A 27,009-nucleotide genomic window follows, 5' to 3' on the forward strand; every position below is an offset into this window, starting at 1 on the left:
CCGTTATCACTGTGTTCCGTGTAATTATCATTTTGATAACAGTAACAATAGAAATAAATCAATGAAAAAAAAACAGTCCAAATTACGTCTTCAGATCATTTCCAATGTTTCAAATACTCACACAGTAAAAATATGTTCTGCAAAATGTAGAAGACTGCCATGAAACAGTTATACATTTACCATTTAAAGACATTATTATCATTATTATTATTATTATTATTATTATAAGAGCAGAAACAGATGTGATTTGTCTTTTTGATTGGAGATAAATGTCCAATCAGAAGCAGAGACATCCAGATATTAAAAGAACAACATAAAAGCAGCAAATATACAAAAATCCCTGAAATAAAGAAGCAAATATACGGTTCAGATTTCAACATAAATGTGGATTGTAAAGCTGCGACACAAATAAAGTTTGATTTTCCAACATGTGAAAATGTTCAGGACTGTAAAATCAGACACATGTTTATTTCTGATAATAAGAGTTTCTTAACGGACTGTAAAAGTCTTGTTTGGTGACATTTGGAGAAAGATTTAGTTTTTCCAAACCTGCATGTTCAGCATGATGGAAATAGAAAACAGCTGTTAGTTTGGATGAAGTTTGACAGCAGGAGTCCAGATGTTTTCTTCATCTTTCAAATGAAGTGAAAAAGAGTAAAATGAGAGTTTTTCTGTGATAAAGTAAAGTGGAGAACTGTACCTGGATCTGTAGATGTGATGGTTTCTCCTCCATGCTTGCAGCTCTGTGTGCAGTCTGTGTTTGGATGTTGAGCTGTGAGCTTTTGACTTTCTTCTTGGTTTCCTCTCTCAGCTCCTCGTCACATACCTGATCTGACCTCTGACCTCTGACCCGCTGATCGTCACAGCAGAAGAAGACAAACGGACGTCTGTATTCACTTTGTGTGCAGAAAGTTAACCGACACACGTGTTTCACTGTTTTCTTCCTGGAGAAGAAAACACTTGCTTTTTGTCCAAAGCACATTTTCCAAATATAACTATTAATGTTGATGATTTATATCAAAATGTGACTTTTCATTCAAAGTTGAGTTGTGTGAAGGTTGTAGAAATGAGAAACTGACCCTGCGCTAAACTGTGTGTGAATAAACAATATAACTATTAATAATGTTCAGCTTATTATTAGAGTGCCATTTTTCTGAATCTGACAATAAAGATCAAATGAAAGCTTCTATTATTATTTATGATCCTTTTTTATTGGACATAACAGGTGATACTGCAGTTCCATTTATTTCTGCCTGAGTAACATAAACATACAAATGATCAACTTTACTTGGTACAACACAAAAACAGGAAATAAGAAACATTTCAAACAGATTGTAAACAGATTGATGATCCTGTAAATGAGCTTTTTATTGTGGATATTTAGTAAGGCGCTAAACTGTCAGCTGTTTGTCCTCTAATATTCTGTTCACATACAGCCAGAGCTGCAACAATTAGTCCATTCATTGATTATCCATCAACACTAAATTAACACTTAATCATCATTTGAGTCATTTTGAAGCAAACATTTTCTGCTTTTAGCTTCTCAGGTGTGAAGATTGAATGCTTTTCTTTGTCTTACATGATAATAAACAGAATATTTGACTGTTCTGGACTTTAGTTCAGACAAAATGAGACATTTAAAGACGTCGCCTTTGACTCTGTGAAATTACAACCAGCATTTTACACAATTTACACAATTTCCTGACATTTTATTGACAAAACCATGAATTGATGAATCTATGAATCATAATGTTTATTTACAGCTCTACATGCACATCCAGTAGAGACACATAAAAACATGTCGCTTTCTGAATTGACTATATGATTAAAAAAACAACTAATTGAACAACAAATAAGAGTAAAAACAACAAAGAGCCTCTATAGGCCAGCGGATACTTACTGTCATTATGTGTGTTATAGTTAGTGGGCAAAACTCTTCCAACATTTTTAAAAACCTTGGTCACAACTTGAGGTTTCAGTAAACTTTCAGCCGCTGGTGGTTTTCTCTCTGAGAGCTTCTGAGTTTCACTGAGACTCATAAGGATCAAAGCCACGACCTCCGAACCTCCAAACAGTCCTCTAACAGACTGAGCTATCTGCTCTGAGAACATCAGCTTCTTTTTTACAGCTTTTTAAATGTCAAACAAACTGTCAGTCATGTGGAAACCATGTTGGTTTAGAAACTGCATTTACAAGCAGTGAGAGATCAGGTTGGTACTAAATAACATGAGAAAGTTTCTCTAACAGGAGGAGACTCATCCTCCTACAGAGAACACAGAGACACTGAGGAACCAGACCTGTAGACTCCAAACCCAAACCCAGCACACAGAGGCTGAGTGAATGTGGTGTTGAAGGTGTGGAGGTGGATCAGTGTGTCAGAGGAGACTGTGTAGAAGGACAGAGTGCCAGCAGGACAGTCCACATACACTGCTACTCTGTTAGAGACAGAGGAGGAGGAGGAGGAGGAGGAGGAGGAGGAGGAGGAGGAGGAGGAGGAGGAGGAGGAGGAGGAGGAGGAGGAGGAGATGGATGTTTCTCTGTTATTGTGCCAGACAGAATAACCACCATCAGAGCAGATCAGACTCCAGGACTGATCATTCCATCCAAACCAACAGTCATCACTGTCTCCTTTCCTGCTGATTCCTCTGTAACTCACTGATATTTCAACGTCTCCTCTCCACTCGACCTCCCAGTAACAGCAACCAGTCAGATCATTTCTACACAGCAGCTGATAATAGTGATCAAATCTGTCTGGATGATCAGGATATGACTGATCCTCCATCACACGTGTCACCTTCCTGTTGTTGTCAGACAGTTTGAGGTTTCTGTGTGCTGTGTTTGGATCCAGTGTGAGTTGACAGAAATCTGATGGAGAGAACGAGACACAATACAGCTGCAGTTATTGATCGATCATCTGATTGATGATGACATCATCTTCATCCTCAGTAGGATGTGAATGAGTGATGTCACAGTTTGAAGTTTGCTTTGTTTTCATGAATGAAATGAAAAACACACTTACACTTCCTCAGACCTGGTGTCAACCATCGGACTCCAGCAGGCTGCAGGCTGAAAGGAGGAGGGGGGTCAGAGCAGCACGTTCTCTTTCAGCATGCAAACATGGACGTTACATCGCTCTAGTCTACTGTTTGATTATTCTGTTCAAATGTGGGGTTGGGCTTTGATAGACTTTGATCCAATCTGAATCCAGTATCCCAATCCTTCTGAAACCCTGATTGAATCTAATCAGGTTGAACTTTCAACATTTACAGGAAACTTCAGTTAGAAATAACAAAAAGTCAAAGATTGAGTTGAGATGTGTGATCAGCTCTGACAGAGAAAATGTTTCCAGCTCTTCCTCCTCTATCAGACATTGTCTCTCCATACACTCAAAAACATCATTCATGCCATCATTTATTATTAAGCATTTGGATTTCTGTCATTTTCATTCAATCACCACAATTTTAAAATGGATTTATTTAAATCTCATAAAATCTGCAGAAATATTGTAATTCTAAAAATAATGAAATGTGATCAATTAAAACGTATGAACATGGTTTGAATATGGTTTAAGTCAATTAGTTCAAACGTGTGAGATTGGTTTACATATCAAACTCAGGAAGTGGAATCGTTTCTATTCTTGGTCATGCAACAAGCAGCAAAGTGTTTAAGGCCGACTGGCCTCACCTGAGCCTTCACAATGTTTTTGATTCTAATTTCAAGATTAGATTCTAGGAATTGTTATGCTTCTGAAATTACTAATCATAGTTCAGGGTTACCTTAAATTAGCCTTTAACTGTTTGCCTGTCTTTATAGGCATTTGTCTAAGTGGTCAACTGTGCCAAAATAAGTAAATATTTGAAAAGGGAGCACTTTCTTTAACCTCGTGCATGTAAGAACGGTATTTTCTTTTGTTTTTCTTTTTTGTTTTGTTTTTTTAAATAGATTTTTAATATATTTGTTGTTCACATGTTTTGGTTGCTCTTTTTGTGGGTGTGTGCTGTATGTCAGTGTGTTATGTTGTTGAATGGAAATGGTGTAGTGTGATGTTGTATGGCGACGTTTTGCTGCCTTTGACTTTCTGCAATACCCAAACTGGCCACATGCTCCAAATAAATATTAAATTAATCAAATGTGAAGGTAATCTGACTGTTTTATGTTTTGTTTTTAATGTATTTTAGTTATTGTTTAAGGTGGGGGGGGGATTAGCAGCCATATATTCCTCCGTTCCCCATTGCTTCTATTCATCTGTTTAGCGTCGTCAGGTTAGGCTAACCTATTGTTGCTAACTCTGGAGCTAACCCCCATGCTGCAGCATTTATTAACTGACTGACACACTTTAGTCTGTACTGTAAAAAAGACGAGAGAGAGAGAGAGAGACAGCAGCAGTGGTTGAGCGAGCTAGAGAGTGAATGAAGACAGAGAGGGAGCGCTGGTAGCGAGAGTGCCGGTGAATCAGATCAATAAAACGTTATTTTCTGATTGTTTCACAGCGGTTATGTTCCGGAGGACAAATAGACACGCCCACACCTCCACGCCACCCTACGGCTGAACGCCGCAACGCCTGATTGGGTCTGAATACGACCTTACTGTTCACTTTTTCCTCTGCTCTGCTCACATTCACCGTCACTTTTCTGACGATCGTTCTCTCGCTTAAACACTCGCTCACGTACTGCCCTTTTCTTTAAAAGGAGCTACGCAACCTGCAGTTTCCATGGCAACAACACAGACGTTGACTCACGTTTCGAAACAGCGCTGCTCAGAGGCTCCCAAACACTACTGATTTCCGAATGAATGGATATTTGGTGTTATTTTTGGCATTTACTGTTATAGCAGAAACACTGTTCATAGTTTTCAAAATGATACATTTAAAATACATTGGGTTTATTCATTTAAAGTGCATTAATTTGATGCATTTTAAGTTAATTGGGGATATTGCATAAACCTGGTTATTATTTCTTTTAAACACATTGGATTTATTAATAAGAATACATAACCTCTCATTCCTGCTTGTTTAATTTATGTTTGAATTATAAAAATGCTTCATGTTAAGTTTATTAGTTTGTATATGTCAAAACTATGCAATTCCAATGGATGGAAATTTTATATGCAATTGAAATACATAAGTCTTACATATTAGGCCTAAATATTTTTTGAGTGTACCTGAGAGTCTCCAGTCTCCAGCGTGGATCCTTCAGTCCAGCAGACAGCAGCTTCTGTCCTTTGTCTCCTGGATGATTGTAGCTCACGTCCAGCTCTCTCAGATGGGAGGGGTTGGAGCTCAGAGCTGAGGCCAGAGAAGCACAGCCTTCCTCTGTGATCAGACATCCTGACAGGCTGCAAACACACAAAACAACACACATGTCAGACAGTCTGAGAGTCCTGCTGTGTGCAGTCAGATACAACAACAAACTGTCTCCAAACTAACTAACTAACTAAAAGATGAAGTGAATCAGGGAGCTCCAGAAAGTTGAGCATCCAGCCAGATGGGAAAAGTCAGCAGCTGAGGGATGATTCAGCAGCATGTTTTTAGATGTGAATCCCCTAGGGGGGTCCGGGGTCATGACCCCCCAGGAAGAAAATGTTTTCAGCTTTAAAATGTGGATTTACAGTCGATGTTAGCAGGAGGATAATGAGAAAAACTCACCCTAGAATTAATGTAATCTGACTGTTACAGAAGTAATGTAAGAGGGACATCAGTTCACTGCACACAGCCAAGAGAGTAGAGCCGCGTCCAAAAGTGGATTAAAGTGCATTAATCCACTAAACAATAAAGTTCATCACACAAAACTCAGTGTTTCTCAGGTTGTGCTGAATAAAACTCAGGAGACTCAGCAGCACAAATATTCCTGTTCTCTGTTTCTCTGTTTAGAGTCTTCAGGTTAGGCTAATGCACTGATGCTAACTATTGATGCTAACATACTGATGTTAACACACTGAAGCTAACCCACTGATGCTGAACCATTAATGTAAACACACTGATGCTAACCCATTAATGCTAACAATTGATGCTAACCCTCTGATGCCAACAATTGATGCTATCCCACTGATGCTGACCCATTAATGCTAACACACTGATGCTAACATACTGATGTTAACCCACTGATGCTAAAACTTGATGCTAATCCACTGATGTTAACCCACTGATGCTAAAAAGTGATGCAAACAACTGATGCTAACCCACTGATGCTAATCCACTGATGCTAACACACTGATGCTAACAATTGATGCTAACAACTGATGCTGACCCATTAATGCTAACACACTGATGCTAATCCACTGATGCTAACAATTGATGCTAACAACTGATGCTGACCCATTAATGCTAACACACTGATGCTAACAATTGATGCTAACAAGTGATGCTAACCCACTGATGCTGACCCATTAATGCTAACACACTAATGCTAACATACTGATGTTAACCCACTGATGCTAAAAATTGATGCTAATCCACTGATGCTAACACACTGATGCTAAAATTGATGCAAACAACTGATGCTAACCCACTGATGCTGACCCATTAATGCTAACACACTGATGCTAACAAGTGATGCTAACCCACTGATGCTGACCCATTAATGCTAACACACTAATGCTAACATACTGATGTTAACCCACTGATGCTAAAAATTGATGCTAATCCACTGATGCTAACACACTGATGCTAAAATTGATGCAAACAACTGATGCTAACCCACTGATGCTAACACACTGATGCTAACAATTGATGCTAACAAGTGATGTTAACCCACTGATGCTGACCCATTAATGCTAACACACTAATCCTAACATGCTGATGTTAACCCACTAATGCTAAAAATTAATGCTAATCCACTGATGCTAATTATTGATGCTAACAACTGATGCTAAAATTGATGCTAATCCACTGATGCTAACACACTGATGCTAACAACTGATGCTAACAACTGATGCTAAAATTGATGCTAATCCACTGATGCTAACACACTGATGCTAACAATTGATGCAAACAACTGATGCTAACCCACTGATGCTGACCCATTAATGCTAACACACTAATGCTAACAATTGATGCTAACAAGTGATGTTAACCCACTGATGCTGACCCATTAATGCTAACACACTGATGCTAACAATTGATACTAACAAGTGATGCTAACCCACTGATGCTGACCCATTAATGCTAACAATTGATACTAACAAGTGATGCTAACCCACTGATGCTGACCCATTAATGCTAACACACTAATCCTAACATGCTGATGTTAACCCACTGATGCTAAAAATTAATGCTAATCCACTGATGCTAATTATTGATGCTAACAACTGATGCTAAAATTGATGTTAATCCACTGATGCTAACACACTGATGCTAACAATTGATGCTAACAACTGATGCTAAAATTGATGCTAATCCACTGATGCTAACACACTGATGCTAACAATTGATGCTAACAACTGATGCTAAAATTGATGCTAATCCACTGATGCTAACAATTGATGCAAACAACTGATGCTAACCCACTGATGCTGACCCATTAATGCTAACACCCTAATGCTAACAATTGATGCTAACAAGTGATGTTAACCCACTGATGCTGACCCATTAATGCTAACACACTAATGCTAACAATTGATACTAACAAGTGATGCTAACCCACTGATGCTGACCCATTAATGCTAACACACTAATCCTAACATGCTGATGTTAACGCACTGATGCTAAAAATTAATGCTAATCCACTGATGCTAATTATTGATGCTAACAACTGATGCTAAAATTGATGCTAACACCCTGATGCTAACAATTGATGCTAACAACTGATGCTAATCCACTGATGCTAACACACTGATGCTAACAATTGATGCTAAAATTGATGTTAATCCACTGATGCTAACACACTAATGCTAACAATTGATGCTAACATACTGATGTTAACCCACTGATGCTAAAAATTGATGCAAACAACTGATGCTGACCTATTGATGCTAACACACTAATGCTTACATACTGATGTTAATCCACTAATGCTAACAATTGATGCTAACCCACTGATGCTAATGTTTGTCTTATTGATTCATTGGCTTTATTTCTTCGCCCACTGTAGTGAGTGAATCTGTCTGTAGTGAAACCGGGGCTAACCTGTTCTGCCTCCGCAGGCTGCACTTCACTCAGCTGCCCGACAGACCTGCTGCTTCTTCCCACTTTAAACTGAATAACAAACCGGGGCTTGGTGCTCTGGTTGGATCCAAGAGAGCCGGGGCTAACGTTAGCTGGGAGGCTAGCTGAGGCTAACTGACTGTGCTTCCCTCCGGTCATGCTGCGGCTAACGCTCCGCTAGCCTCCCAGCTAGCCCCGGCTCTCCGTTTGGATCCAGTGAAGTGGAGCCTGCGGAGGAAACACCGGGACCGTCAGGATGTAATAGTCCGTGGAGGAGCTGCAGTGTTGGGCTGCACAGATAGGAAACCCCTCGGCTGACCGGATGTACCACTCTGTTTGAAAAAAACCTTTTTCTTCTTCTTTGTGGTTTATAACAGCGGTTGGCAACCAGCGTATTAGGTGCATTACCGCCACCTTCTGCTTCAGACTGTGGACTGTTGGGACTACATGTGGACCACAGTTTACCACATGTCTCAAGACTCCAAGAAACCTGAGCCCTGGGGGTTCGCACCCAAAGTGTGAAGCTCCACCCATGGATCCAGGTTATCAAAACTAGAGATTCCCCTCTTATCTCTCTCTTTTCTCCACGAGCTGCAGCAGGAGCAGCTCCTTGCTCTCTTTCACACCTCCAGCAGCTGCTGGAGCAGCTCTCTGCTCTCTTGTGTGGCCTGCTCACAGCAGACACACACAGTCTTCTTTACGGCAGAAGACGCGAGAGCCTGCCTAAGACTCAGAAACTAAGTTTCCTTGTGCCAGCAGCTAACACACAAGTCTGCTGGCCAGTTTAACAAGTACAGGAGCCGCGAAATGGAGTTAGCTTGCCGCTAACTCTACACCAAGGAGTGACCTGGGCCCTCTGCACGACTGGAGTGCTGTCTGCCCAGCAACGCCTGCATCTTTCAGCTTCAGAGCCAAAGCCTTCTCAGCCTGACTCACCCACGGATTCACCGGCTACAAAGCAGGACACCACAAAGCATCTCTTCCTTCATGGACTGGTAACAACTGGGCATAGCCTAGCAACACAGTGAAGCATAGTACGGCTAAGCAAGAATGTTTAACTCAAACAATGTACTGTACGTGTATTGATTTGGTTAAGGTTATACATTGAACTGTTGTTGTGATGTCCTTGTTGCCTATAGTCAGGTTACTGCATAGCCACACCGCTAGGTTAATGTTAGCATGCTTAACACATGTTACATCCAGTAAGTAGGCCTTGCATGCAACTAACCTCATCTTAACCTGGCACCTTTAGTATACACCAATTGGCCTTGAATAGAGAACCACACAGTTAAGAGGTTAAAACCTAGTTTGGCAAACTTTGGTTCAGGCAGCACATGTGGTTCAAGACACCACATGGTCTGGCCTTTCATCTCTGTAGTTCCCTTTATCAGCCAACGTGTCAGCATGCCATGTGCTCAGTCACCAGGTGACTGCAGCCATCTTGCTATTGTCTTCCCTACACACACACACACACACACACACACACACACTCACACACTCACACTTGTATATAGGTACACTTAGCTAGATTAGTATTGTGTGTTGCTTTTACCCTTTTGTTAAATAAATGCTTTTGGATATACCTGTTGTCTGTTTTAATGTTGCACAAGAATGAGTTTTGCCAACCTCTGCTCTGTAAAGAACTCCAAATCCTTCAACCTTTACTAGCTATTGATATGGTGATTTTGTTTATAGTCATTAAATTAATTATTAATCAAAGTCCCAAATTCATAGATTAGTACACTTTGAGACTGAATTGGCTATCTTTTTCCCTGAGTCCAGGGTGGTGCCCCGTTATTATTAATTCTTATTAATAATTTTATTGATTTTAATAATTAACAATTATCTTTGATAATCATTAATTATTGCTGATAGCCAAACTTGTAGCCACGGCCCAACAGGACCAAAGATTAAATCCTACACATTAATCCTGTCTGTCTAATAAACTCAAAGAAAACTACTGCTGCACCCACTTGGCAGGTTCATTAAAGTTTTAATGCTGAGCTCCTGAACTCCAGTCTTTCTGAGTTCTTCCTTCATAATTTGTCTTTATTGATCATTAATACAATCTATGATTGCAGGTGTAATAGTCTCCTCAGCCAGCTGGAATAAAATATGTGCACATATCTGCATCAGCAAAAATGAGTCAAAAAGTAATCGTGTTAAATAATCGTGATCTCAATATTGACCAAAATAATCGTGAGTATGATTTTTGCCATAATCGAGCAGCTCTAGTTCTTATATTAACATAGTGAGCTTCAATCTCAATTTTCATTTCTTCACATATTTATTATAAAAACATCTTTCAAACTAAACAAATCCTAATTTGATAATAAAATATGAATATATTATATAATGAATATGAATATATTTCACTCTAATAGGTTCTTCAAGGTTACCTGTGTAAAAGTTGTTTCTGTGTTTGTTTTATTTTATTTCATCTTCTGTTGAGAATTTCAATGAGTTCCTTTAAAATAAGCTGTTGGAATATCCAAGGTCTTTACTCCTCAGTCTTTGGTCTGAAGAGTAAAACCTATCAATAATAATGACATCATAATCCTATCAGAAACATGGTGTAGAGGTGATGTACCCACACACTGCCCTCCCAGCTACAGAGAGATTATTTATTATTTATATATATATATATATATATATATATATATATATATATATATATATATATATATATATTTATTATTATAAAATGCTTTATTATGTGTTATGATTATTGTTATAAAGCATTATGAATATTTATGAGTGGTTTATCACTATAATTATACAGTGCTAGAAGCAGATTATAACACATTATAAGTATGTTTATAATGCATTATAGACATGGGCTTCATAGAAAGTGTTACCATAAACATTTCTCAACTAAATTGTCTCTTTTACTCTTTTTGTACATGTACATTTCAAATGAATGCACATATCAGGCCTTTTACATGTTATAGTACATAAACATTAGCTTTTAAGTCCTTTTCAAATAAGCACAAACTGCCTTTCGTGCTTTCCCAGCGCCACAACAGTAGCTTAGCATGTAGCACTTAGCCTAGCTTCCAGGCTGCAATTAAGCCTACAGTGGTTAGCGGCTAAAAAGCTGCATCAGCTATATTCTCATCACATCACACAAACATTATATCCTGACTGGCTTTTTGCTTCACCATACCTTTCTAGGTAAACTAACACACCATTAAATGATTTTGGAACAAAACCTTAATGCTAACCAGCTAACCTCGGGTGGCTAACTCACCAGGATAATCCATTAATTTGGAGGGAAACGCCCGCCGGAGTCGCGAAGATTCTTTTTCCACAGCCGCTCTGCAGCTTAGCAGTTTTCTCTCTCTGGCAACACGCCAGCTCCACTCGGTTTCAACTTATTTAAATCTGACATTAAAACGCCTTATTTTACTCTTTCCAAACTAACTCATTTTAGCCAAACACCCGTCTGAGTAGCTGCGTTGCAGTAACTGAAGAGAGACTAGCAGCTACCGCTAGCAGCTACCGCTAGCAGCTACCGCTAGCAGCTACCGCTAGCAGCTACCGCTAGCAGCTACCGCTAGCAGCTACCGCTAGCAGCTACCGCTAGCAGCTACCGCTAGCAGCTACCGCTAGCAGCTACCGCTAGCAGCTACCGCTAGCAGCTACCGCTAGCAGCTACCGCTAGCAGCTACCGCTAGCAGCTACCGCTAGCAGCTACCGCTAGCAGCTACCGCTAGCCAGGCTGTGAGGCGTTTAGGGAACATCGGTAAATTATAGCATCTACCGCTAGCCTGCATGTGAGGCGTTTAGGGAACATTGGTAAACTGTAGCATCTACCGCTAGTCTGCATATGAAGCGTTTTGGGAAACTCTGTAAATTATAGCGTCTACCGCTAGCCTGCATGTGAGATGTTTAGGAAACATCTGTAAATAGTAGAGGTCAACAACAGCCTACACGTGAGGCGTTCAGGGAACATTGGTAAATTGCAGTGTCTATCGATAGCCTGCACGTGAGGCGTTTAGGGAACATCAGTAAATTGTACTGTCTACCAATGGTCTGTATCATGAGGTGTTTTGGGAATATCAGTAAATTGTATCATCTATTGACAGTCTGTATCATGAGACATTCCTCTGAAATCATATTTTTCTCTTTTAAATCATCTTGCAAATGACTTTTACAGTGGTTTACTTTCAGTATCAGATTTCGTTGTAATTCCAATTATGTTAGAAAGAGATCATTTGTATGCTCATCATTCCAATCAGTTTCCACTATATATTAGCACTCTTTACTACAAAGAACACTATAGTCTTATGACTTGAAAGTACTCTGACCTTGTTCAGATGGTCAGGAAAAGATGCAAAAACTGAATCACAACTTCCTTCACACACACGTTTGCCCAGTTCTGTCATAATCATTTGTACTAAAATGACTGTCCTAATGAAGAACTGTAGTGTCATTTGGCTCAAAATCCTTCCGTCTGACAGCTATGCCCAAGCTAAGGCTGGGCAATATAACCAAAATCTCACATTTCTCGATACAGCTCATTTCGTATCCTGATAACGATACCTATCCTGATGTAACACATTTTAATTCAATGAATAAATAGTTGGTCTATGCCCCTGTGTGTGTGCAGCGCAGCAGAGGAGAGACAGACAGTGATACGCTACTGTAAGTGCAATAAAAGCTTTGCGAGTATAAAGCCAAGAAGAATAATTAATCAATGTAATCCTTGCAAAAGATGGACAGACTCCAAATGATGAAAAATATTGCAGTAAAGAGTCTGATTTGTGTTATAATTTTCTTTAAAGTAAATTATACAAATAATGAGGTCACTGTTAAACCTGCAGTGCAGAACTTTCACATATGAATGAGCGTCTGTTACATTCAAGCCAAATGAGTTCACACAATGCTGATTAAGCCAATCACAGCGAGCGACTGTATTTCACAGTATACAGTCTCATGTCGAATGTAACATTCCCACACTGGCTGTTTGACCGTTAATTGTGTGACTTTTCTAGACTTTCCAAATGTTATCGGACCAAATGGATCAAATTCTGATGGTGAAACGAGTCATTTTGCAGAAGTTGTATGACGCTCAAAACAATTTATCCACCGTTCTACAGCTGCAACAGTAGGTTACTGGGACAAATCCTGGTGGACCGATGGGCCGTCAAAAAATATGTTTTTGGGCCGTTTGACCGTCAAAACATATCTGTGTTTACCGGCCCTCTCTGTGTGCCTATCAGGCCGTATTCAGACCACATCAGGTGTTGCAGCACCGCTGCAGGGTTGAGTGGAGGTGTGTGGGGGTGGGGATGTGGTTTTGCTCTAAAATGTAACCACTATGAAACAATCAGAAAATAACGTTTTATTGATCTGATTCACTGGCTCTCTCACTACCACCGCTCCCTCTCTTCATTCACTCTCTAGCTCACCCGACCACAGCTTCTCTCTCTCTCTCTCTCGTCTTTTTAAAAATGAGTCAGGAAGCCGACAGAAAAGTCTAACTTTACTTTTAATGTTATCAAACAGAGAGAAATGTCCTCCCCTCATCCCAGTAACGTCTTTGTACTCAGGCAATCACAGCCGAGCCCCCCTTTATTCTCACTGTCAGAAGGGGGAGACAAAAGTCCCGCATTCCAGCTTTAAGTAAATATCACGTTTAACACCTGGTCACTTAGTGCTTCAATAATTATTCAGTAACATCAAGTTTTCTTTAAGTAGCCATCGTCACTATAGTGTCAGGTCATTTTCAGGATAGTTTGAAGCAATATTTCATGTTCACTAACATGAAATATAACAGTATAAACTGCATAACAGTAAAATACAATAAAATTGTCACTTACATGTGAAAAGTAATCCTGCAATGCCTGTTTTGAATGTTTTCCCTGTTTGTACAGCTAAATGCAGCACATGCCTGCAGCATTTTTCCAAGCAGTCAACTGTCTCTGTTGACCGCCCCAATATGGTGACTATGCGACACATGAAATCCTTGAACACGGTATCTACGTTTCTATATCTATGGTTGTAGTGCTGGGAAAGCATGTAAGGCAATTTGTGCATATTTGAAATGGGCTTAAATGCTAATGTGTATGTACTATAAAACGTAAAAGGCCAGATATGTGCTTTCATTTGAAATGTACATGTACAAAAAAAAGGGAAAGAGACAATTTAGCTCAGAAATGTTAATTTTAGTCATTGTAAGGGTTGTTTAATTCTGTGTGTGCGTAATGTGATGGACAATGACACAAGGAAATTAAGATTGTAGGATAACTGCTCTGCAGACTTTTATTCGGGCTGTTTTGTGTTTATCTTTGAGGGACGATTCTATCTGTGAGTGGAGCTGCTTCGTCTGCCATCCAGATCGTCATCGCTGCCCGTGGGTGCCTTCATCTTGTCGGGATGCTGACATGTGGATGTTGTGCTGTTCCAAGGGGGCAGTAGGAACCAAATCAAAGGGAACCTAACTAAGGAGAATTATATTTTATTTTTATTTTTCCTGAGATCTCATTATTTTTTTCTTCTTGGGCCCAAGAAAGACTAAAAACTGACTACAACTGATGTCATAAAGAAACTCACGGTGGACAAACAATGTTAAAGGAACATTTGAAGTGAAGGAACTCAAGACCAAATAAGACTTATAACCTTAAGGGAACTTAAGGAAAAGTTCAAAGGGAAATAAAGACTATCAAGAACCGATAACTGATAATAAGTGTATTTTGGTCCAAGAGAGGATACATCTAATTTATGTATGAAGCACTGAGAGTTGAACACTTCTTAATTTCTAATTTACTGCAATTCTGGTTGTACATTCATTCATGTTTGATTTGATTTCTGTGGTATAATTGAGTTGAAGATTTGCATCAGACAAATAAATGTAGTTTTTTCTAAAGAGATGCTTTGAATGTATAAAAAGAAGCCATCAGGAAAATGAAACAGGACAAAATGCCTTTATAAATATATTTTCCATTTTTTTCCTGAATCAGCTGTTGTGTGTTTTCTGTGGGCTGGAAGTCTTACTTCTGTCTTTGTAGAGTCTGTTACCACCAATCTCCTTACTGAACCTAGTGAATTTAGTGAACCTAGGAAACTGAGTGAACCTGTAGACATGAAGCAAGCATATATTCAAATACACACACAGGTTATTATAGTTTTCTCTTTTCAATAGCCTCTTATTTCTATACTATTTTTGAATTCCATGTCCAGTTTGGTTTAGCTTTAGTTTAGTTTCTGTAGTTTTTAATTTTTTTTATTAGTTTTGTTTTTAATCACAGATTGTTGGAGAGCGTATCAAAGACTGTCGCAAGATGGTTCCATCCATTATCAAGTCAACCATAGGCAACACTTTGTGCATCCACAGACAGGGTCTCATACACAACACATTGAGAGAGCCTGCTGTAGTTATAAGGAAAACATCTAGCACTTCAAGGGGAACCGAACGCCCACAAATGCTGTGTTTTCATGTCAGAAACTTTGTAAAAGTTACTCCCCCTCTTGAGACTTTTAATGAGAATGAGGCTTTTTAAATGGGCAATAAGTAACTTTATTCTTGTTTATGAAGTTGTATTTCTTTGTAATTAGCAATTTATGGTGGCTACAATAAAAAAATGGACATCTAGGAAATTTGGTACAAAGTTGGACTGATCTGCTGAAATTATACAGAAATTTGTGAGAAACTACTTGGAAATTAAGCGGAAATAACTCACTTCAATGTAGTGGTCTGCTCAGTAGGAACTAGACAGAGACTACTTGGAAGTTAAGCTGCAACAACTCACAATTAAATTTGAGGTAAATGTTTCAGGGTAACTTCAAAGAAGTTTCAAAGAAGTTACTTGCTAATTATCACTTAATTACCATGAAGTTTGAGGGCCTGTAAAATGAAGTGTTACCAAAATCTTTAAAATCATCTGTGGTATTAAATAATTCAACAACAAAAACAAAAGAAAAGAATAAAAATCTACATGAAAAGTAATTCTCTATTACTGAAGTTTAGTAAAAATTGAAGTGTAGTAAAAACTACACAGGTTTAATGTTTATCCTCTAAAATCTTTCAGATTTTAAATGTTCATCTGTTGAACAAGTTGATGAATCCTGACCTGAGTGTTTCCCTGTTGGAAAACTTCTGCCAATCAGAAATCCTGAAATTAGGGAGACTAAACCTTATAGTTTAGAAAAATATCTCAAAAACAAACTGTGACTTGATCTGACCTGAGATTTTCCAGTGTACAGTGTGGACTCTCCAGTCCAGCAGACAGCTGCTTCAGTCCTGAATCCTGCAGGTTGTTGTTGCTGAGCTCAAGCTCTCTCAGACTACAGGACTGGGAGCTGAGAACTGAGGACAGAGCTGCACAGCTTCTCTCTGAGAGGTTACAGCCACTCAGCCTGGAGAGACAGTAATGAACAAAAAGATAAATAATCTTTGTTAAAATGCTGATTCTGGACTCTTGCTGGTGCTGGATATAAATTCTTTTCTCAGCTCTGGTTAAAATCTTTGCTGTTCTATTCTAAACATCTTGGAGACCTGACAGTTAAATATGACAAAATCTGTGATAAACAGACATGTAATGATGTAAATCGCATGACATCAAAGCAAAGATCAGTTTCTCTATCTCAGCCAGAGTTCATATATGTGTGCTGTAAAGTATATGAAGCTGAATCAAAGAAAGATAAACTAGAAAATTCAAACATTTTCTTTCCTGTGAAAAATAAAATCCTGGTGGAAAACTTCTGCCGATCAGAAATCCTGACATTAGAGAGGCTGAACCTTATAGTTTAGAAAAATATCTCAAAGACAAACTGTGACTTGATCTGACCTGAGATTTTCCAGTGTACGGTGTAGACTCTCCAGTCCAGCAGACAGCTGCTTCAGTCCTGAATCCTGCAGGTTGTTGTTACTGAGCTCAAGCTCTCTCAGACTACAGGACTGGGAGCTGAGAACTGAGGACAGAGCTGCACAGCTTCTCTCTGAGAGGTTACAGCCACTCAGCCTGGAGAGACAGTAATGAACAAAAAGATAAATAATCTTTGTTAAAATGCTGATTCTGGACTCTTGCTGATGCTGGATATAAATTCTTTTCTCAGCTCTGGTTAAAATCTTTGCTGTTCTATTCTAAACATCTTGGAGACCTGACAGTTAAATATGACAAAATCTGTGATAAACAGACATGTAATGATGTAAATCGCATGACATCAAAGCAAAGATCAGTTTCTCTATCTCAGCCAGAGTTCATATATGTGTGCTGTAAAGTATATGAAGCTGAATCAAAGAAAGATAAACTAGAAAATTCAAACATTTTCTTTCCTGTGAAAAATAAAATCCTGGTGGAAAACTTCTGCCGATCAGAAATCCTGACATTAGAGAGGCTGAACCTTATAGTTTAGAAAAATATCTCAAAGACAAACTGTGACTTGATCTGACCTGAGATTTTCCAGTGTACGGTGTGGACTCTCCAGTCCAGCAGACAGCTGCTTCAGTCCTGAATCCTGCAGGTTGTTGTTACTGAGCTCAAGCTCTCTCAGACTACAGGACTGGGAGCTGAGAACTGAGGACAGAGCTGCACAGCTTCTCTCTGAGAGGTTACAGCCACTCAGCCTGGAGAGACAGTAATGAACAAAAAGATAAATAATATTTGTTAAAATGCTGATTCTGGACTCTTGCTGATGCTGGATATAAATTCTTTTCTCAGCTCTGGTTAAAATCTTTGCTGTTCTATTCTAAACATCTTGGAGACCTGACAGTTAAATATGACAAAATCTGTGATAAACAGACATGTAATGATGTAAATCGCATGACATCAAAGCAAAGATCAGTTTCTCTATCTCAGCCAGAGTTCATATATGTGTGCTGTAAAGTATATGAAGCTGAATCAAAGAAAGATAAACTAGAAAATTCAAACATTTTCTTTCCTGTGAAAAATAAAATCCTGGTGGAAAACTTCTGCCGATCAGAAATCCTGACATTAGAGAGGCTGAACCTTATAGTTTAGAAAAATATCTCAAAGACAAACTGTGACTTGATCTGACCTGAGATTTTCCAGTGTACAGTGTGGACTCTCCAGTCCAGCAGACAGCTGCTTCAGTCCTGAATCCTGCAGGTTGTTGTTACTGAGCTCAAGCTCTCTCAGACTACAGGACTGGGAGCTGAGAACTGAGGACAGAGCTGCACAGCTTCTCTCTGAGAGGTTACAGCCACTCAGCCTGGAGAGACAGTAATGAACAAAAAGATAAATAATATTTGTTAAAATGCTGATTCTGGACTCTTGCTGATGCTGGATATAAATTCTTTTCTTAGCTCTGGTTAAAATCTTTGCTGTTCTATTCTAAACATCTTGGAGACCTGACAGTTAAATATGACAAAATCTTTGATAAACAGACATGTAATGATGTAAATCGCATGACATCAAAGCAAAGATGAGTTTCTCTATCTCCGTCAGAGTTCATATATGTGTGCTGTAAAGTATATGAAGCTGAATCAAAGAAAGATAAACTAGAAAATTCAAACATTTTCTTTCCTGTGAAAAATAAAATCCTGGTGGAAAACTTCTGCCGATCAGAAATCCTGACATTAGAGAGGCTGAACCTTATAGTTTAGAAAAATATCTCAAAGACAAACTGTGACTTGATCTGACCTGAGATTTTCCAGTGTACGGTGTGGACTCCCCAGTCCAGCAGACAGCTGCTTCAGTCCTGAATCCTGCAGGTTGTTGTTGCTGAGATCAAGCTCTCTCAGACTACAGGACTGGGAGCTGAGAACTGAGGACAGAGCTGCACAGCTTCTCTCTGAGAGGTTACAGCCACTCAGCCTGGAGAGACAGTAATGAACAAAAAGATAAATAATCTTTGTTAAAATGCTGATTCTGGACTCTTGCTGATGCTGGATATAAATTCTTTTCTTAGCTCTGGTTAAAATCTTTGCTGTTCTATTCTAAACATCTTGGAGACCTGACAGTTAAATATGACAAAATCTGTGATAAACAGACATGTAATGATGTAAATCGCATGACATCAAAGCAAAGATCAGTTTCTCTATCTCAGCTTTTGTTTCCTGTGAAAAATAAAATCCTGTTGGAAAACTTCTGCCAATCAGAAATCCTGAAATTAGAGAGGCTGGACCTTATAGTTTAGAAAAATATCTCGAAGACAAACTGAAAAAAACAAGTAGGAAGTTCTTTATTTTTTCCTCCTGTTGAAAAATAGCAGAGTATTTAAAAAATAATAAATAAATGCAACTATCTGTGCACTTACAGAGCTTTGTTGGAGGCTTTGATCACTGGCAGCAGCCTCAGAAGAGCCTCCTCTGAAGCAGAGTATTTCTTCAGGTCAAACACATCCAGATCTTTTTCTGATGACAGTAAGATGAAGACCAGAGCTGACCACTGAGCAGGAGACAGTTTATCTGTGGAGAGACTTCCTGATCTCAGGTACTGTTGGATCTCCTCCACTAGAGAACGATCATTCAGTTCATTCAGACAGTGGAGCAGATTGATGCTTCTCTCTGCAGACAGATTCTCACTGAGCTTCTTCTTGATGTACCTGACTGTTTCATGATTGGTCTGTGACCTACTTCCTGTCTTTTTCAGCAGACCTTGTAGGAGAGTCTGATTGGTCTGCAGTGAAAGACCCAGGAGGAAGCGGAGGAACAAGTCCAGGTGTCCATTCTGACTCTTTAAGGCCACATCCACAGCTCTCTGGTAGAAATGTGTTGATTTGCCTCCAAACCCTTTAGGCCACCAGGATGTTGTTTGTTCTTCTGCCAGCAGATTGACTCCAGAGTTGATGAATGTCCGATGGACATGAAGAGCAGCCAGAAACTCCTGAACGCTCAGATGGACGAAGCAGAACACCTTGTCCTGGTACAGCCCACTCTCCTCTTTAAAGATCTGTGTGAACACTCCTGAGTACACTGAGGCTGTTCTGATATCGATGCCACACTCTGTCAAGTCTGATTCATAGAAGATCAGGTTGCCTTTCTGCAGCTGCTCAAAAGCCAGTTTTCCCAGAGACTCAATTATCTTCCTGCTCTCTGGACTCCAGTGTGGATCTGTCTCAGCTCCTCCATCATACTTGACTTTCTTCAGTTTGGACTGAACCACCAGGAAGTGGATGTACATCTCAGTCAGGGTCTTGGGCAGCTCTCCTCCCTCTCTGCTTTTCAACACATGCTCCAGGACTGTAGCAGTGATCCAGCAGAAGACTGGGATGTGGCACATGATGTGGAGGCTTCGTGATGTCTTGATGTGGGAGATGATGGTGCTAGCCTGCACCTCATCTCTGAATCTCTTCCTGAAGTACTCCTCCTTCTGTGGGTTAGTGAACCCTCTGACCTCTGTTACCATGCCGACACACTCAGGAGGGATCTGACTGGCTGCTGCAGGTCTTGTGGTTATCCAGAGGCGAGCAGAGGGAAGCAGTTCCCCCCTGATGAGGTTTGTCAGCAGCACATCCACTGAGGTGGACTCTGTAACATCGGTCAGGATCTCATTGTTGTGGAAGTCCAGAGGAAGTCGACACTCATCCAGGCCGTCAAAGATGAACACAACCTGAAACTCTTCAAACCTGCAGATTCCTGCTTCTTTGGTTTCAGTAAAGAAGTGATGAACAAGTTCCACCAAGCTGTACTTTTTCTCTTTCAGCACATTCAGCTCTCTGAAAGTGAATGGAAATGTGAAGTGTATGTCCTGGTTGGCTTTGTCTTCAGCCCAGTCCAGAGTGAACTTCTGTGTTAAGACTGTTTTCCCGATGCCAGCCACTCCCTTTGTCATCACTCTTCTGATTGGTTCATCTCTTCCAGGTGAGGCTTTAAAGATGTTTTCTTGTCTGATGATTGTTTCTGGTCTGTCTGGTTTCCTGGATGCTGTTTCAATCTGTCTGACCTCATGTTCATCATTGACCTCTGCAGTCCCTCCCTCTGTGATGTAGAGCTCTGTGTAGATCTGATTCAGAAGGGTTGGGTTTCCTGCTTTAGCAATCCCCTCAAACACACACTGGAACTTCTCCTTCAGGTTAGACTTGAGTTTATGTTGACACTCTGCAGCACGAGTTCCTGAATGAACAACAAATTAAATCAGTGAGTGGATCCTACAGAAAATCTAGAAATCTGAACATGTAAGTGTGTCTGTATAGTTTTTCCTCCTCCATCAGTTTTATTCAGCTCATCAGTGGAGGACAAACAGCCTCTGATCTGATGCAGATGTGTGCAGCATATTTACAGCAGAGTTTGAAATATAAACCTCTCCCATGTTGCCTCCATCATGTTAAATCTGTTAAAATCCTCTTACTGCTCTGCAGACGGTCAGCCAGCTCCTCCTGCTTCATTCTCCTCAGGAAGTGCAGTGTGATCTTCAGAAATGCTTCTCTGATGCTCCTCTTGTGCTCTTCATCCTCACTGCCCAACAACTCATCATCCTCACTCTGACTCTCTAAGCATTCTGGGTAATCTGGACTCAGACCCCTCTGGACGTTCTTCAGTTCGTTCTTCACAAAAGTGACGATGTTCTCCTCCAGCAGCTGGAACAGGAAGATAAACTGAACATTTAATTTAAACTGGTAGAACACAACATGTGATTCATCTGTCAGTCTGAAGGCCTGCTAGTCTAAACAGAGGAACATGGACACTGTTAGGACCTGAATGGTACTTTAGTATTTCATCTGTGGTTGATGGAGTTAATAGTTAGGGTAAAGGTGTTTTTGTACATGTACACACCATAAATATGGAGTCAAGGTGTGTTTGATGCTGCTGTGCAGACTGATCACTGGGAACCTCTGAGCTCTGCTGCTGAACTCTGTGGAGAAAACATCACATTTAAGGACATTTAATGACACAAATCTGCACACAGCTTATTAAAGCTAAAGACCCATAGATGCTCTTGTCAAACTTAATAATAATCAGTGACAAAAGCATGCAGTTAAAACCAAAGACATGAAGGATTAATCATCAGTTTAAATCCCAGAATTTAATAGAAATCTTTCAGAACAGAGTGACTGATGAGTTCAAATTCCTCCAGTGATGAAAAGAGGATGGCAGGCGACTTGGTGATGAGTCAACAGAAGAAGAAGGAAGTGAGGATGTTCTACAGGAGTTCTATGGCTCAGTAACTATCTGTGCCAAACTCAATAACTAAAGATGGAACTATAAACATCCCAGTTCACCCTTCAGATGGATGAACATAACATCAAGCAGCTTTTACTCTGTACAGACTCTGTTAGAGGAGGTACAAGGTGATCCAGACATCTTTTTAAAAAACTGTCCCTGGTGCTTTATGTGTTTTCAGAGATGTGTTGTCATCAGCTTCCTCTTTTTGTGTAACATCTTCATCCATCCATTGTTTAGTATCTTCTTTGAATTTTGGCAGAGTAAGATTTCCTGTAAACTATGAGAATAATCTCCTGTCCATTTCCCATCTGATCCATACAGATCCTGATAATAATTTTCAAAACATTTCTGATTTGAATGGGGTCATTTATCATATTGTCCTCTTGATCTGTGAGAGAAACAAGGAAAAGATCCTTTTTTCTTCATTTTCCCTTCTTGTTTCATGTTGTTTATTTGTTTAGAAGAGAGGAGGGAAGAAGAAGAAATAAAGGTATGAAACTAAACTGGTATAAGCTGTGCCTGATGGAGCCGGTACATGAGGGTTCAGGGATCAGGTGGATTAATATTGTAATTATATTAATGTTTTGTCTGTTGAATTGAACAAGGTGAAATAAATAAAATGAAAAAGAAAACAATAAATCAGAGCACAGAAACAAAGTGAGGAGGCGTGTTACATGTCAGTGTTGTCCTGCAGAGGGCAGCAAACACCTGCCAACACTGAATAAGAAGCTCTGTGAGAGAGGGAGCTGAGTCTTTCTGAGATGAAGATGTTCCTGTCAAACTGAAAAATAATCAGCCGTCCAATCACAGCTTGGAGGCAGCGCCATGGGCGGAGCTTATCAACACCAGCCGAGGTGAAGTCAAACATGACAGACAGCCTTTCACAATAAAACAGTTTCCTGTGGGCTGAGGGACAGAACTACTGACTGTATGTTTAGTTCCATTTGTGAGACTGTTTGCAGTTTTAATGAGATGGATTGTGCTGCATGAAAGAACAGACAAGACAACAAACACTGAAATGTAAAACACCTTTTCACTTTGTTTTCTGTGTTCTGCTTTGATTTTAATGCAGCCTGAGAAACCTTCATTGTCTCTTTACCAAAGGTTTTTCATTAATTATGACACAGTAAACACTTACATGAAAAGGAAACACGTATACATAACGTGCATTGTATCTCATTTTCTTTCTTTCTCTGATTTGTCTTTAATGAGACATTTTAGAATTTTTCTCATCTTCCATAAATATAAAACATTCTTGTGTCTACTAATCCTTTCTGTCAATTATCAATCTGTTCAGTCAGTTTATCAAACCTGAGATCAATATTCTGACCTTTGCTCAGCAGGATCCATCTTTGAAGCTCCAGACAGACACATCCAAGTTAGCTGCTGCTCTGATTATTGGATGTGATGTTTTCATAGTTACACACACATATTGATATAGTGACCATGTTGGTGTCTTATAACACTGAACTCTTTGACATGTGACTGTTGCACAGGTGGACACTGTGATGTCACTGCTGAAACAATATATTGATTCCTCTTCTCAGGAGAGTCACATAATAACAAACATCAGTTTTACATTCTTACCTTCCATCAGCAGGTCGTCCATCTTTAAACTTAATAGGACGATCCATAGAGTCGACACTGACACAGCTGGGTTCAGGAGAGTCTGCTCTCTGCTGCTGCATCCTGATACAAATAAATCAGTGACAAAAGCATGAAGTTAAAACCAAAGACATGAAGGATTAATCATCAGTTTAAATCCCAGAATTTAATAGAAATCTTTCAGAACAGTGTGACTGATGAGTTCAAATTCCTCCAGTGATGAAAAGAGGATGACAGGCGACTTGGTGATGAGTCAACAGAAGAAGAAGGAAGTGAGGATGTTCTACAGGAGCTCTATGGCTCAGTAACAATCTGTACCAACCTCAATAACTAAAGATGGAACTATAAACATCCCAGTTCACCCTTCAGATGGATGAACACAACATCAAGCAGCTTTTACTCTGTACAGACTCTGTTAGAGGAGGTACAAGGTGATCCAGACATTGTTTTAAAAACTGTCCCTGGTGCTTTATGTGTTTTCAGAGATGTTATGACATCAGCTTCCTCTTTTTGTATAACATCTTCATCGATCAATTGTTTAGTATCTTCTTTGAATTTTGGCAGAGTAAGATCTCCTGTAAACTATGAGAATAATCTCCTGTCCATTTCCCATCTGATCCATACAGATCCTGATAATAATTTTCAAAACATTTCTGATTTGAATGGAGTCATTTATTTTTTGTTTGTTTGTTTGTTTAGAAGAGAGGAGAGAAGAAGAAGAAACAGAAATAAAGGTATGAAATGAAACTGGTATAAGCTGTGCCTGATGGAGCCGGTACATGAGGGTTCAGGGATCAGGTGGATTAATATTGTAATTATATCAATGTTTTGTCTGTTAAATTGAATAAGATGAAATAAATAAAGTGAAAAAGAAAACAATAAATCAGAGCACAGAAACAAAGTGAGGAGGTGTGTTACATGTCAGTGTTGTCCTGCAGAGGGCAGCAAACACCTGCCAACACTGAATAAGAAGCTCTGTGAGAGAGGGAGCTGAGTCTTTCTGAGATGAAGATGTTCCTGTCAAACTGAAAAATAATCAGCCGTCCAATCACAGCTTGGAGGCAGCGCCATGGGCGGAGCTTATCAACACCAGCCGAGGTGAAGTCAAACATGACAGACAGCCTTTCACAATAAAACAGTTTCCTGTGGGCTGAGGGACAGAACTACTGACTGTATGTTTAGTTCCATTTGTGAGACTGTTTGCAGTTTTAATGAGATGGATTGTGCTGCATGAAAGAACAGACAAGACAACAAACACTGAAATGTAAAACACCTTTTCACTTTGTTTTCTGTGTTCTGCTTTGATTTTAATGCAGCCTGAGAAACCTTCATTGTCTCTTTACCAAAGGTTTTTCATTAATTATGACACAGTAAACACTTATATGAAAAGGAAACACGTATACATAACGTGCATTGTATCTCATTTTCTTTCTTTCTCTGATTTGTCTTTAATGAGACATTTTAGAATTTTTCTCATCTTCCATAAATATAAAACATTCTTGTGTCTACTAATCCTTTCTGTCAATTATCAATCTGTTCAGTCAGTTTATCAATCCTGAGATCAATATTCTGACCTTTGCTCAGCAGGATCCATCTTTGAAGCTCCAGACAGACACATCCAAGTTAGCTGCTGCTCTGATTATTGGATGTGATGTTTTCATAGTTACACACACATATTGATATAGTGACCATGTTGGTGTCTTATAACACTGAACTCTTTGACATGTGACTGTTGCACAGGTGGACACTGTGATGTCACTGCTGAAACAATATATTGATTCCTCTTCTCAGGAGAGTCACATAATAACAAACATCAGTTTTACATTCTTACCTTCCATCAGCAGGTCGTCCATCTTTAAACTTAATAGGACGATCCATAGAGTCGACACTGACACAGCTGGGTTCAGGAGAGTCTGCTCTCTGCTGCTGCATCCTGATACAAATAAATCAGTGACAAAAGCATGAAGTTAAAACCAAAGACATGAAGGATTAATCATCAGTTTAAATCCCAGAATTTAATAGAAATCTTTCAGAACAGAGTGACTGATGAGTTCAAATTCCTCCAGTGATGAAAAGAGGATGACAGGCGACTTGGTGATGAGTCAACAGAAGAAGGAAGTGAGGATGTTCTACAGGAGCTCTATGGCTCAGTAACAATCTGTACCAACCTCAATAACTAAAGATGGAACTATAAACATCCCAGTTCACCCTTCAGATGGATGAACACAACATCAAGCAGCTTTTACTCTGTACAGACTCTGTTATAGGAGGTACAAGGTGATCCAGACATTGTTTTAAAAACTGTCCCTGGTGCTTTATGTGTTTTCAGAGATGTTATGACATCAGCTTCCTCTTTTTGTGTAACATCTTCATCGATCAATTGTTTAGTATCTTCTTTGAATTTTGGCAGAGTAAGATCTCCTGTAAACTATGAGAATAATCTCCTGTCCATTTCCCATCTGATCCATACAGATCCTGATAATAATTTTCAAAACATTTCTGATTTGAATGGAGTCATTTATTTTTTGTTTGTTTGTTTGTTTAGAAGAGAGGAGAGAAGAAGAAGAAACAGAAATAAAGGTATGAAATGAAACTGGTATAAGCTGTGCCTGATGGAGCCGGTATGAGGGTTCAGGGATCAGGTGGATTAATATTGTAATTATATCAATGTTTTGTCTGTTAAATTGAACAAGATGAAATAAATAAAGTGAAAAAGAAAACAATAAATCAGAGCACAGAAACAAAGTGAGGAGGTGTGTTACATGTCAGTGTTGTCCTGCAGAGGGCAGCAAACACCTGCCAACACAGAATAAGAAGCTCTGTGAGAGAGGGAGCTGAGTCTTTCTGAGATGAAGATGTTCCTGTCAAACTGAAAAATAATCAGCCGTCCAATCACAGCTTGGAGGCAGCGCCATGGGCGGAGCTTATCAACACCAGCCGAGGTGAAGTCAAACATGACAGACAGCCTTTCACAATAAAACAGTTTCCTGTGGGCTGAGGGACAGAACTACTGACTGTATGTTTAGTTCCATTTGTGAGACTGTTTGCAGTTTTAATGAGATGGATTGTGCTGCATGAAAGAACAGACAAGACAACAAACACTGAAATGTAAAACACCTTTTCACTTTGTTTTCTGTGTTCTGCTTTGATTTTAATGCAGCCTGAGAAACCTTCATTGTCTCTTTACCAAAGG

General features: G+C 39.5%; 1 protein-coding gene and 1 long non-coding RNA gene across 7 annotated transcripts in view; one reads left to right on the top strand and one right to left on the bottom strand.

The window, feature by feature from the left end:
• Nucleotides 1-214: 214 nt before the first annotated feature.
• Nucleotides 215-1,319, top strand: LOC137192974 (uncharacterized). Its single transcript, XR_010930703.1, has 2 exons — nt 215-621; nt 667-1,319. It is a non-coding gene; the product is annotated as an uncharacterized lncRNA (long non-coding RNA).
• A 24-nt stretch (nt 1,320-1,343) lies between these two features.
• Nucleotides 1,344-27,009, bottom strand: part of LOC137184991 (NLR family CARD domain-containing protein 3-like) — a 281,932-nt gene continuing 256,266 nt past the window's right edge. For 5 of the 6 annotated variants that reach the window (XM_067593559.1, XM_067594205.1, XM_067595823.1 and 2 more), the window contains 13 exons: nt 25,648-25,749; nt 23,799-23,900; nt 21,822-21,900; nt 21,397-21,625; nt 19,364-21,161; nt 18,748-18,921; nt 18,143-18,316; nt 17,538-17,711; nt 16,933-17,106; nt 16,328-16,501; nt 5,161-5,334; nt 3,020-3,066; nt 1,344-2,865 (listed from right to left, as the gene is read on the bottom strand). In XM_067593559.1, coding sequence (XP_067449660.1) covers nt 2,264-2,865; nt 3,020-3,066; nt 5,161-5,334; nt 16,328-16,501; nt 16,933-17,106; nt 17,538-17,711; nt 18,143-18,316; nt 18,748-18,921; nt 19,364-21,161; nt 21,397-21,625; nt 21,822-21,900; nt 23,799-23,900; nt 25,648-25,749 — 4,003 coding nt within the window. In that variant the 3' untranslated portion in view covers nt 1,344-2,263. The remainder of the gene's footprint in view (nt 2,866-3,019; nt 3,067-5,160; nt 5,335-16,327; nt 16,502-16,932; nt 17,107-17,537; nt 17,712-18,142; nt 18,317-18,747; nt 18,922-19,363; nt 21,162-21,396; nt 21,626-21,821; nt 21,901-23,798; nt 23,901-25,647; nt 25,750-27,009) is intronic. The other variant, XM_067595042.1, reaches the window with a different exon arrangement.

This window comes from Thunnus thynnus, chromosome 1, assembly GCF_963924715.1.
Source record: "Thunnus thynnus chromosome 1, fThuThy2.1, whole genome shotgun sequence".
Classification (NCBI taxonomy): Eukaryota; Metazoa; Chordata; class Actinopteri; order Scombriformes; family Scombridae; genus Thunnus; species Thunnus thynnus.